Source organism: Myotis nattereri, assembly GCF_964212035.1.
Source record: "Myotis nattereri genome assembly, chromosome: 12".
NCBI classification, from domain to species: domain Eukaryota; kingdom Metazoa; phylum Chordata; class Mammalia; order Chiroptera; family Vespertilionidae; genus Myotis; species Myotis nattereri.
The window spans coordinates 75,221,089-75,233,913 of NC_138087.1; the positions used below are offsets into that span (position 1 = coordinate 75,221,089).

At 43.3% G+C, this 12,825-nt stretch overlaps 1 protein-coding gene across 2 annotated transcripts in view; it reads right to left on the reverse strand.

Moving 5' to 3' along the window:
- Positions 1-12,825, reverse strand: part of GOLGA1 (golgin A1) — a 38,575-nt gene that overhangs the window by 11,694 nt on the left and 14,056 nt on the right. For both annotated transcript variants that reach the window (XR_013996625.1, XM_081102937.1), the window contains 7 exons: positions 12,469-12,638; positions 11,828-11,939; positions 10,977-11,102; positions 8,686-8,781; positions 5,007-5,102; positions 3,096-3,245; positions 2,595-2,690 (listed from right to left, as the gene is read on the reverse strand). Coding sequence is in view for 1 of the 2 variants with exons in the window: in XM_081102937.1 (XP_080959063.1) it covers positions 2,595-2,690; positions 3,096-3,245; positions 5,007-5,102; positions 8,686-8,781; positions 10,977-11,102; positions 11,828-11,939; positions 12,469-12,638 (846 nt within the window). In the remaining variant the exon portion in view is untranslated. The remainder of the gene's footprint in view (positions 1-2,594; positions 2,691-3,095; positions 3,246-5,006; positions 5,103-8,685; positions 8,782-10,976; positions 11,103-11,827; positions 11,940-12,468; positions 12,639-12,825) is intronic.

A 12,825-nucleotide genomic window follows, 5' to 3' on the forward strand; every position in this document is an offset into this window, starting at 1 on the left:
ATATCTGGAAATTAACCACACTTCTAAACAGCCCATGCGCTGGCTTTTAAGATACTGCTCTCAGCCCACATCCGCCCTTCTCTATTCTGCTTTGTGATGCTGCACCTGGGACTCTGCAAACCACTTTTTGTGCATCCAGCTGGCTCCATATTAATCTCTGCCAACAGGGGGAAGCTGGAGGGAGACTGTAAGGCAGGAGGAGGGAGAAAAACGCTTGCTCCTTCCCTGAGCTTCGTTTCCAACACTTGGGGCTGAATTCACTCACTGCCCTACCCCCCAACACACACACGCGCCAGTGTACAGCATCCCCCACCCGAGGACTGAGTCAGACCTGTGGGGTTCCTCGTCTTAATTCCTAAATTTAATAATTCCAACTTCTTCCCTTAATTCCCTTAGTCCTGGGTTGGAAGCTGCTTCCTTCAGTTGCTACCTTTGAGATATCTCTTAACTGTTTCAGTGCTGGATTAAAAACTTTACATTAGAACGTAAACTCTCATTCCAATAACTGGGGCGGTTCCTCTCTGCTGACTGGTCCATGAGACATACCATTGGTCAGATTTACTGTTTCTTCTCATATACATATTTGCAATAATCATTGTTCTTCATTCTTTCTTACCTCCTCACATCTTCCGTATGTCCATCTAGAATTTCTTTCACCTGAAAGGTGCTCTTTAGTACTTCCTTAGGTGCAAGTCTGTTGGTGACTAATTCTTTGTTTTTGTTTTGTTGGTTTTCTTTAGTTCTACTACCATGCTGTGTCAGCGTATGGATTTTAAAATTTATCCTGTTTGGATAGAATGGTTCTTACATCTGTACCTGTGACTTACAGCTTTCATCAGTTTGGAAAATTCTCAGCCACCAGCTCTTCAATAATGGCTCCCGACTTCTTTGTTTCATTGCCTTCCAGGCCCCTAATAACACATGCTAGAACCTCTCCTGTGTGTCCTTTACCATTTCTTTTCTGTGTTTCATTCTGTCCTTTCTTTTCACTAATTCTCTCATTAGTTCTAATCTATTAAACTCATTCGTTGTTTTTAAAAACAGCTTTATTGAAGTATAACTGATGAATAAAATATTTAAAGTGTGCAATATGAAGAATTATGGTGAAAGCATCACAACAGTAAAAAATAGTGAAAATATCCGTCACCTCAAATGTCGCCTCATGCCCTTTTATAACTGACTGCATTAGTGTCAGCTATTGCCTCTTTCAGTTCTAAAATTCTAATCTGATTTATTTTCAAAATTGCTGTCTTTTAATAATAAAAGTTTCCAAATCTCTGAAATTTTGTCTTTTATGACAAAATTTATGAGCATGGTAATGTCTGAGCCTCCTCGCAGGTCTTCCTGCTTCTGCACTTGCTTCCTTACAAACCATTCTCCAGAGTTAGAGTTAACCTTTTAAAACAAAACTCACATCTCTTCTCTGCTCAGAGCCTCACGGCTTCCCTGCCCACTTCTCCCCTGCTGTCCCCCGCCCACCGAGCAGCACCCACACCCACCTTATGCTGTTCTCTAAATAAAATAAGCTTTTTTCTGCCTCAGTGCCTTTCTATTTGCTATTTCTTCTGTCTGGAATATTCCTTCCCCAAACATTGACATTGCTGGCCCCTTCTCATTATTCAGAGCTTTTGCTCAAATATCACTGAGGCTGCCCAGGCCTCCATAGCTAAGGCCCTCTCCTCCCTGCTCTGTCCTTCCCCCTGCTTTCTTTTCTTCAGAGCATTTATAACTATTTATCACTTGTTTACTGTTTCTAGTTACAAGCTCCACCAGGGGACGGGAGAGGGTGTGTGTGTTTGTCTTGCTCATTGCCACATCCCAGCACCTACAATGGTGCCCACAGGTACTCAAATGTTTGATGAAGGAATGCATAAAAAAATCAAAGTGCAGGCCCCCACATACAGCTCTACTGCAACAGCACCTACAGAACTTAGCAGATCCCGTTCCTGAAAGCTGACCCCGTGCAGGCCCTCAGCTATGGGTGTTCTCAGAGAAGACCTTGGCCAAGGGATCCACAACATCTTTGGGTCATGACCAAGCTGGGCAAGTACTGCAGTGACCCGTCATCCGCTACAGAAAGGGACGGGAGCCTGGAGGCCTATAACAAAGTGGCGGAGTCTCTCTCCTCCTCATCCAGTTATGTCCAGGAAATGAAGGGACAGCATCTGAAAAAGCACCATGTTCTCAGAAGGGGGAGGGTAGCAATCCAGCAGACTGTTTCCTCATTTAGGTACATGGTGCCCAATGCAAACCAACCAGCCCCGTGACCTTCTGAAGCCTTGCTCCGCTAGTCTCACTGGAAGTCACAAGCAGTGGTGCGCTGACAGTGGTTTTCCAGGCAGCTGGGGATGACACAGGGGAAGGGCGGGGCCTTGTGGTGGAGTGAAAATCAGACCAGCACCACCTCTCAGTAACTATGGAACTTGGAGCCTCAAAGGCAGCTGAAAAGTGAGGGTAATTCTTCCTACCCTCCAGGATCACTGAGAGGACTTAGTGAGGTGACAATTTCTAGGAAATGCCTAACAGAACTACTGAACAAATGCTAGTTCCACTGCTTCTCCAGGTGAAAGGCATGCTGCTCGTGAGCTAAATACCTTTAGCTTCTTCAGTTCAAGTTGGTGATGTTGTAAAGAACGTTCACACTCATTCTTGCTTTCTTTAAGGAGTGCATTTTCTTGTTCCAGATCCCTCTGCAAAGTGAGAAAAGCATAGATAGAAAAGGTCTTTACCGTATTTCCCCTGGACACAGTCCTATCTCTTTGACAGGGAACCTTTAAAAATGCCCCCTCCCTTTTTTGGGAGATGAGAATGGGGTGGGGCAGAGAACTCCTCACAAGAAAGAGGCACTTGATTCTAAAGATCTGGAACAGGGGGAGGGGCCAGAGAAAGTAGAAGCCACTAGGGAAGAATATAAATTTTACAAAGATTGGGAAGAAGCTGATGGGACTGGTCAGGGAGTCCCTGTGCAGCACTAGAAAGTATCTAGTTGGAAAGATAAAAACTGCTCCCAAATGTGATTCCCTAGTTCAGAGTAGGGCTGGTCTTCCTGTGAACCTGGTGCTGAGCAGCACAACCTCACTCCTTCCTTTACTCACCACCTGACGCTCTGCAGCCGTCTGGTCAGCTGCCCGAGCCGTCTCGAGGGCAGCAAGCTGGGCCTCCAGAGCGTGGACGTGCTCCGTGCACTGCTGCTGCAGAGCCAGCACCTGCCGCTGTGCACGGCTGCTCTCCTGGTTTGCGGTGGCCTGTGGGGGTACCAGAGGATAGATATTTGCAAGGACAATGGGGGCCTTACTGTTTCTCGGTGACCCATAATGAGTGTCCTATACAAACAACTCTCCTTTCTGACCTCCTCCAGTCTGGGTGCTGCCAGGGTCTCCACCCGCAGGCTCAGCCTATTGCCCCAGGCCCTGGTCTGCTCAGGAGCTGGCATCTGGGATGGGTCTTGGTGCTGGGGGGACAGCTCTGCCCTCCCTCGCTGCACTCAGTGCTGCCCTCTGCATATAACCCAGTGATGACTGGGCTTTGGTATGTGAAGGATGCAGCCTGGTCTTGCCGAGCCTGCTTCCTCTAGAGCAGTGGTTCTCAACCTTCCTAATGCCCCAACCCTTTAATACGGTTCCTCATGTTGTGGTGACCCCCAACCATAAAATTATTTGCGTTGCTACTTCATAACTGTAATGTTGCTGCTGTTATGAATCGTCATGTAAACATCTGATATGCAGGATGTATTTTCACTGTTACAAATTGAACATAATTAAAGCATAGTGATTAATCACAAAAACAATATGTAATTATATATGTGTTTTCCAATGGTCTTAGGCGACCCCTGTGAAAGGGTCGTTCGACCCCCAAAGAGGTCGCAACCCACAGGTTGAGAACCACTGCTCTGGAGCAAGCATGTCAAACTCGCTGCCCACAACGAATACTTTTGTGGCCCAGCCAATGTAACCGTATGTAAGAAACATTTTAATAAAAATTTCATAACTTAATTTTTACAATATCCTGTTATACATAATTATTAATAATGAGCTACAACGTTCGCTAATGACTGATTACTATAATTGTGTTGCATTCATTTCCCTTAAACCGCCTTATGCGCAGGCATACCATTTCTCTCCACTAATACTAGCAGCAAATATTTTAGCAGCCGATTGCCACATCATTAGTCTTGTACTGACTTGTTTGGTGTGAGCAACAGAAAATATTTCGCTTTCGGAGAACAAGAAAAATAGGTTGTTTTGCATTACGCTTATTAATTTGTGCAGTTATTCAGTGTCTGGTAAGTTAATGTTCAAGAAAAAAATATTAATTTTTATTAAAATGTTCTATTATTTTATGTTAACGATTACTCATTTTGGCCCTTTGTATTCAGCATGTCTCTATCGAAATAAACCTACGTTTCTATGAAAATTAAAGCTTTTGTTTTTTACGGCCCACATACACTTAAACTTTATTTGGCCTGTGTTAGCCTTTGAGTTTGACATGCTTGCTAGAGAATGAGGATAACAGTGCATACCTCTTAGGTCTGCTGCAAGAACTAAATGAAAACATGTGCAGAGTACTTAGCACAGTGTCTGGGACAGGGTAACCATGCAACGAATGCCATTTTTATTCCTCTAGTTGCTAACTCAACACCTCTCCTGAGGCTGCAACAATTGGTCAATCCCTCGCCATCCTCTTCCCAAAGCTTGGACCTGTTCTCCACAGCCCTGGCTGCAAGCTGAGGTTTGACTGCCAGTGGAGTTACCACCTGTAATAGTCCCAAAACTAGGCTGGGCCCTCCGGCCAGCTGTCAGGTGGGAATTAGCCAGTCCCTGCCTCTCTGGGTAACTCAGAGTCTCCAGCAGGCCTGACTTCTTCTACGTGCAGCTGCCCAGCTGCCCATACCCAGCACAAGTGTATATGAAGTCAGGCCCAGATACCATTCCAGAAGTTGGGGTATCTGCAAAGGCATAAGGGAAGGCATCGAGGGCCTAGACCACAGCAGCACAATAGCTACTTACAAGCTCCTGAATCTGAGATTCCTGAGCGGCCACGGCGTCTCTGCTCTGTTTCAGCTTCTCCTCAGAGGCCTGCAGGCTCTGCTCTAGTTCTTTCACCTTAGTGGAAACAGAAGCATTCTTTTTGTTGTTGTCGTTAGTCCTCACCTGAGGACATGTTTCCATTAATTTTTAGAGAGAGTTGAAGGGAGAGGGAGAGACAGAGAAACATCAATGCAAGAGAAACACATCTATTGGTTGCCTCCCACATGTGCCCCAACTGGGGCCAGGGAACAAGCCTGCAAGCGAGGTATGTCCCTGACTGGAATCGAAACCAGGATCCTTCAGTCCGCGGGTCAATGCTCTATCCACTGAACCAAAATGGCTAAGGCCAGAAGCATTCTTTTGCTGGTGTGGCTCAGTTGGTTGGAGCATCGTCCCATGGACTGGAAGGTTGTGGGTTCGCTTCCCAGTCAGGGCCCGTACGAGAGGTAACCAATTAGTGGGTATAGCTCTCTCACATCCATGTTTCTCTCTTCCTCCCTCTCCGAAATAAATTACAAAAAGACAATCTAAAAGTAAAAAGTTTCCTAATCTAAAAAAAAAAACTGAGAGTAACAATAAATGGCTTTAAAAGCTAAGTTAATGTAAGTCAGAAATCAGGTACATAATTGAAAATTTTATAGGAAAAACATACCCATAAGTCTACTACTATAAAACACTATCATCCTAATATCTTTTTTCCAGTCTACTTCTATGACTTTTTAAAATAATTTTATATACAATTCTAGTAAAACTGTGTTTTTCCTCCTCACTCAGGTTTTCTTCTGTGTTTCTACATGGTCTGCAGACCTTAGGTTATTTTCTCAAAGGATGTTTTGGAATTTCCTGCACTGCTGCCTCCTGTGTTGGCACTTGGGTTGTTTCCCATTTTCCCATCCAAAATTGTACAGCAGTTAAAATATTTATGCAAATGTTTTGACCTGGTTTGAATCACTTTCTTAGGACAGATTCCCAGAAGTAGGATTACTGTTATGACACAATTTTGGTTTCCTTCATTCACTAAATATCGACCAAGTCTGACTAGGACATACCTGGCCCTGCACTAGGCTGGCCCAATGGACAGGATGCTGACATACTGTTCAGCACTTAGCTAGACCTAATCTCCAATGGGGAATTTTTATCTGACTCAAGCTATCGCTGCCATTTTCTCTTGTTTGTGGAATAAACTCTGCCCTTGGGGAACTTTATTATTAAAACAAGCACAAGAAGGTGGCAGCTCTGTCAAGGACAAGTGCCCAATGAGAAGAGAATGTTTTTAGGTTTCATGGTTCCTCAGATACATTCACATTACATGATTTCACTAAAACTACCCGATATGAAGTGTGAGTACTTCCACAGAGGAGACCAGGGATGTTACTTGTCCATAGTCATAAATGTTATTAGTGACAGAGCCAGAACTGAAACCTAGCTTTTTAAACTCCTTTCAGAAACTATCTACTCAAGTCCCAGTTAAGAGACACAACTCAAGAAAGATTTCAGATCCTCAAAGGTTAAACAGAGTTACCATATGTCCAGGCAAGTCCACTCCTAGGTATACACCTCAGAGAAGTGAGAGTGTGAACCACACACAAAAACCTTGCTCATGAAGCCACACTAATGTTCAAGTAGCATTTTCCACAAGAGCCAAAAGATGGAAACAACCCAAATGTCCATTGACAAATGAATAAACAAAATATGGTACATCCATACAATGGAAGAAAAGCCTTAAAAAGGCTTATTCAACCTTAAAAAGGAATGAAATTCTGACACACAGATAAACCTTGAGGACATTATGCTAAGTGAAATAAGTCAGATGCTAAAGGATAAATAGTGTATTATTTCACTAAGGTGAGGTACCTAGATGCGAAAAATTCAGAGACAGAAAGTGGAACTATGTTTGCCAGGGGGCTGGGGAGAGGAGAGAATGGGGAATCATTGTTTCAATAGGTAGCGAGTTTCAGTCTAAGAAGATGACAAAGATCTGGAGATGGATGGTGGTGATGATGGCTGCACAACAATGGGCATATACAATATATATCTAGAAATGGTTAAAATGATAAATTTTATATTATGTATATTTTAACACCACAACAAAAAATGGATATATATACAGAAATAAAACTGCCCTGGCCAGGTAGCTCAGTTGGCTAAAGCATCATCCCAATATGCCAAAGTTGCAGGTTTGATCCTCTGTCAAAGCACATACAAGAATCAACCTGGGGGGTAGGGGAGGCCAGGGGATTGTCAAGGGTGGGGAAAAAAACGGAGACATATGTAATACTCTTTGTAACACTTTAAGCAATAAAACAATAAAAAAAAAACACCAAAAAGACAAAAAACCAAACATAAAAAAAAAAAAATCAACCAATGAGTGCATAAGTGGGAAACAAATCGATGTTTCTCTCTAAAAAAAACCCAAACCAAAACAAAAAAACCTCAATTAAAAATAAATAAAAAAAATGGAATTATAATAAAACAAACAAAACTGTATTTAGAGAAAAATATACCTTAAAATATGTTTATCAAGAAATAAGATTTACAAAACGAGCTAAATTGCTATGGTTTGAAAGTCTGTGTCCCCTCCCCCAAATTCATATGCTGAGATCATGATGTGGGGCCTTCGGGATGTGCTTAGGTCATAAGGGTAGAGCCCTTGAGAATGGGATTAGGGCAATCATTAAGGAGGCCCCACAAAGATCCTCTGCTCCTCCCACCACTTCATACTCCTTAATCTTGCAAAAAAAAACACCAAAAAACAAAGAAAAAGAAAATGCTGAGAAATGCCAATGTTGTAAAAGCCTTCAGACACAGGAAACCCCGGGCATGCTGGGGGACTAGAGCCAGGAGCAGCCCTGCTGGGAACATCCTTATCCTATTCAGTCACATTAGGTCACATACATTCTCTCTCCTCTTTAAGGTGACAGGGATAAGGATGTTCACTGCAGTGTAATCTGTGGTCACAGGAAGAAGGCAACCTGTATGTCTATCATCTAGTAGATAACCACAAAGCAGAGTAGGTAAGTACAGTGATGTGGACACAGACAGAAGATGAAGCAGTTGAAGCTATGAGAGAAGACTGCATAGCTGCATAGCTATATCATTTACATAAATTAGCGCATAGCCGAAACCGGTTTGGCTCAGTGGATAGAGCGTCGGCCTGTGGACTGAAGGGTTCCGGGTTCGATTCCGGTCAGGGGCATGTACCTGGGTTGCGGGCGCATCCCCAGTGGGGGATGTGCAGGGGGCAGCTGATCGATGTTTCTCTCTCATCGATGTTTCTGACTCTCTATCTCTCTCCCTTCCTCTCTGTAAAAAATCAATAAAATATATTAAAAAAAAAATTAGCGCATAAAACAATGCCACACATTTTAGGATAACCCAACAATAGAAGGATTTCTATTAACCATGTCAGAATGGTTTCCTATGGGAGGCAGAGAAATGGGGATAAAAGGGAACAAACAAACAAGAAGACAACTCTGTGTGGAACAATGACGATAATGTGGCAAGAATGAAGAAAATGCCTAACTCAACTCAATAATAAGAGCCAAAAAACAGTCCCTTCAAAAGAAAACCTCTGACCCAAGGGAATTCTCAGCCACAACCAAGTCATCAAACCAGATTACCACCCAGACACTGCAATCACTGGCAGTGAGGTCAATACCCGCGTCTCCAGGATGTCAATGGCCTTGGCCTGGCTGCTTCTGGCTGCCAACAGCTGCTGTCTGGTATCCTCCAAATTCTGCTCAGCAACTGTTTTCTGTAAGTGGAAGAAGAGTAAAAGAAAATAGTCACTTCTTCATTGAATAAATATTTACTGATATCCACAACATAACTATGATTAGTATGAGTCTCAAGGGACACAAATACATTAAGATAAAATTCACATATCATTAAGTAAACACAGATAAATTTGACACAGTCCTTTGACCTTGTGGCTAGGGCAAAACAATTATATAATAGAATGCAACAGTGCCCATAAGAAGGAGTACAGAGCAGGATATGCTCATGGCCTCAGGGAAATGGGAGGCTTGACCTTGGAAGCTACAACATGCTAAAAGATAAAGTGATGGTGGGCTCAAGTCAAGAAACAAGACTAGAAAGTGAGGCAATGGGCAAGATCATGAGAAGCTTTTTATGCTGCAGAAAGGAGCTTGAATTTAATTCTGAAGGCAATATTTTTCAAAGTGGAGTTGTCTAAGCATTGGTATTAAAACTTACTTGGGGGGTGTTAAACTTGAGGCTTTACTCCAGGACTATTACTCCAGAAATCAGAATTTTCAATGGTAGGGCCAGAGATATATACTTTAAACAAATTCCCCAAGTAGCTATTATGCACACTAAATATTACAATAATGATGATGGCACAATAATGATTATTATACTAACCAGAAGCCTGGTACACAGATTCATGCACCAGTGGTGTCCCTCGGCCTGGCCTGCGCCCTCTCACAATCCGGGACCCCTCAGGGAATGTCAGACTGCCTGATCCCCGCAGGCCAGGCCAAGGGACCACACCAGTACATGAATCAGTGCACAGGGCCTCTAGTATGCATATAAGATCGTTGGTTAATCTCTTCCCGTCCTCTCCCCTCCCCGACTTCCCTCTGAGATTCATCAGTCTGTTCTATGTTTCCATGCCTGTGCATTGAGCGTCTGCCCCCTGGTGGTCAGTGCAAGTCATAGCTACGATCAAAGGGTCGAAAAGTCACTTAGGCTTTTATATACATAGCCTAGAGGCCCAGTGAACAAAATTTGTGCACCGGTAGGGTCCCTAGCGGCTGCCGGCTGCTGGCCGGGGCCTCCCTTCCCTGGCTGCTGGCTGGGGCATTCCTTCATTCTGTGCCACCCCCTGGTTGTCAGCGTACATCATAGCAAGCAATCAAACTCCCGGTCGGTCGAACTCCCAAGGAGACACTTTGCATATTAGGCTTTTATATATATAGAAGATAGCTGAATTATATCAAGACCCTACTATGTTCTAAGCTTCATTCTAACCACTTCACATATTGTAACTCATTTCATCCTAATAACAACTCTATGCATTTGGTACAATAATAACCCTATTTTACAGAGGAAAAATAAACACAAAGAGATTACATGGTTAGCTTTAAGTCACAAACCAATAAATAGAATAGGTGAAATACAAACCTCGTCTGGTTCTAGAAATCAATTTACACTCTAGAACCCACATTATACTCACTGTGGATTGTAGGGGAATTGTGTAAGGTCTTTAAGTTTAGGAAGTTTAGTTTGGCAATAACTTTGTTAGAGGATGAAGGAGGAGAGACTGATGCTGGGTAGGCCAGTCTGGAGACTTCTAATATGGACTAGGCTATAGTGGCAGTGGAGATGAAGGTATGTAGTGGAAACTAAAGACAGAAAGTGAGGGTGTAATCTAGGCCCAAGGCCTTGGCTTTGTCACCTTTGTCATGGCGAGGTCAATCACTGGTAAACAAGAGGAAAAGGAGTGAAATATAGGCAATGAACTCAGACCTGATGAGAAAGCAAGTTCACCTACATCACTGACCTGGGCAAAAGGTAAGTCTTCTCAATAGCCTCCTCTCAGCTAAGGAGAATCCACTTGCTGCCCAAGGCAATTATGCTGAAGCCAAAGGCAGTGGTAACAGATGGTTCCTTGGCTAATGGAAAGTGCAAAAGGGAGGAGAGCGAAGCAATAAGACAAGACAGTCCAGGTGGAGTAAATTCCTAGGTGGGCTGATTGGTGATCAGCATGCTATTTAAATGTTCACAGGCATCTCTGAGTAAAGCTTTCCCTGAGGAAAACATGTCCCACACAGGTGACATGAAACTCTCTCTGCTATAAGCAGGACCATCAAAAGTTGGAGAGAGTACTCTTCTCACCAAGCTCTTTGCAAACTCTCAGGACCTGAAACTCTAGGATTTTATGAAATCTCCTTCCCCAAATTGGCTGGCCCAGAGAGAGCTAATTACCTCTTTCAGGAGTTCCTGCACATGTTCTTCTCCTGATAAGTTCTGCTCCAGTCTCTTCTCTAAGGATGTGACTTTCTCCTGCAAATGTGTGATGAGTTTTTCTTTCTCTTGAGTTTCAGCAGTGACCTGCAGGTGAAAACAGAGATTACATTACACCGTAAATCCGCTCTCCCTCCCTTCTGATTCCGAGGACCATTGCATTTCCCGGAAATTCTGTTCTCAATTGCATGCCAGAAGAATATATTGCCAGAAAATCTTCCCTGAAAATGGGACATAGAAGATACAAAATCAGAACCCAGCACCACTTTGGCATCCAGTTCAGACCTCATGCAGCAGCAAGAAGCAAATGCCTGCCCCAAGCATCCCACAGCCTGGGAGAGAGCAATGCTCTTACTCCGTGGAATCTAGCCAGGACCCTGGGAAGATGCTTCTCCTCAAAATATCTCAATTGTATTGTGATCTACTAGCTAAATGAATGCTTCTCCTCACACTCTCATCAAGCATGTGTTTAATCCTATCCTATCAATCTACAGTCCAACAGGACCTACATCTTTATCCCATATGTCAAGTCCAGCGGAGATAATCCCATGCAAGAAGCTCCCAGCCAGCCTACAATAACCTAGAGCGCCCCTGGAAACATGAGGCTCCATGGATGAAGCAGTGATGATGCCCGTCAGCTGCCTTAAGGCCAAAGAGAGAACTTGTAAAACAAATGATGATATTCACCCTGGCTCGCAGCACAAGGACCACAGAGAGCTGCTGTGCATCTCATTCCTTAGCCCCAACTTGGGTCCCCTCCTAGAACTTTACTTACCTTTTTGTTTTTTATTTTTGTTTTTTGTTCTATTTACCTTTTGCAAATCAATGGAAAGCTGCTGAATGAATGCTTGGAGCTCTTGTTCCTTTTGCTCCAGGGCTGTGATCTTATTTTCTGCACCTGTTGTTGAAGCTGTCACAAGATCTCTTCATTGAAAGAAAGCAGACAATGAATAAATTTGGATAACTCATCTAAGAAACTCTCTTCCACAGGAAAAATACAGCTGTTTTCTTTATATGTCAGGGCTGCAAACATTTGCCATGTGAAGATTAGAAAAAACAGAGATTCTCCTTAGCTCTCTCTGAAGCAGAAGCCCAAAGAGAAAAATTCCACCCAGATTTAAACAAGATATTCTGTCTGTGGTTTCTCAATAGCTTACAAACTAAACACACTAAATTTCTCAGCAGAGTTGGAGGGGCTCTGAGCATAGGGAAGGGAAGGGAAGGGAAGGGAAGGGAAGGGGAATGAGGATGTGTGTGTGTGTGTTTTGTTTTGTTTTTTTTTGTGGGGGCGGGGGGGTGATCATGAGCCCTAGGTAGGTAAGGACAAGACCAGAAGCCTTGGCCAGAACTGAAATCAGAAAGTACTGCAATGAGTAATGGGGAATGGTGGGCAGGTTCTAGCCAGAGCTACACTAACACCGCTTCCCATGGGCCCCACAGACCAAGCAAGAACCTCTGCTCTTCCAGCGTTGAGCAGTGTCTCTGCAATTCTTCTAGCTTCTGTCTCAAGTCTGACGACATCTGATTGGAGGTCATCAACTCCTCCTGGGTTCGACTAAGTTCTCTGGTTCGTGCCTCCAACTCTTGCTCCATTTTCCCCAGACTTTCTTCTTTTTTTAAAAGCTGACACAAAGATGAAGTTTCATTGAGCCACTACTAAGAAATATAACTTTAAAAAAATTCTGGACCAATAAGCTAAACTTTCATAACATTTCTGTGAGCTTCTAAGTGGCCTTATATGCCCAGTAGTGAAAAAGAAAGAAAAGAAAATGAAAAAGAACTTTTCCACTTTAATAAACTAAAAAACATA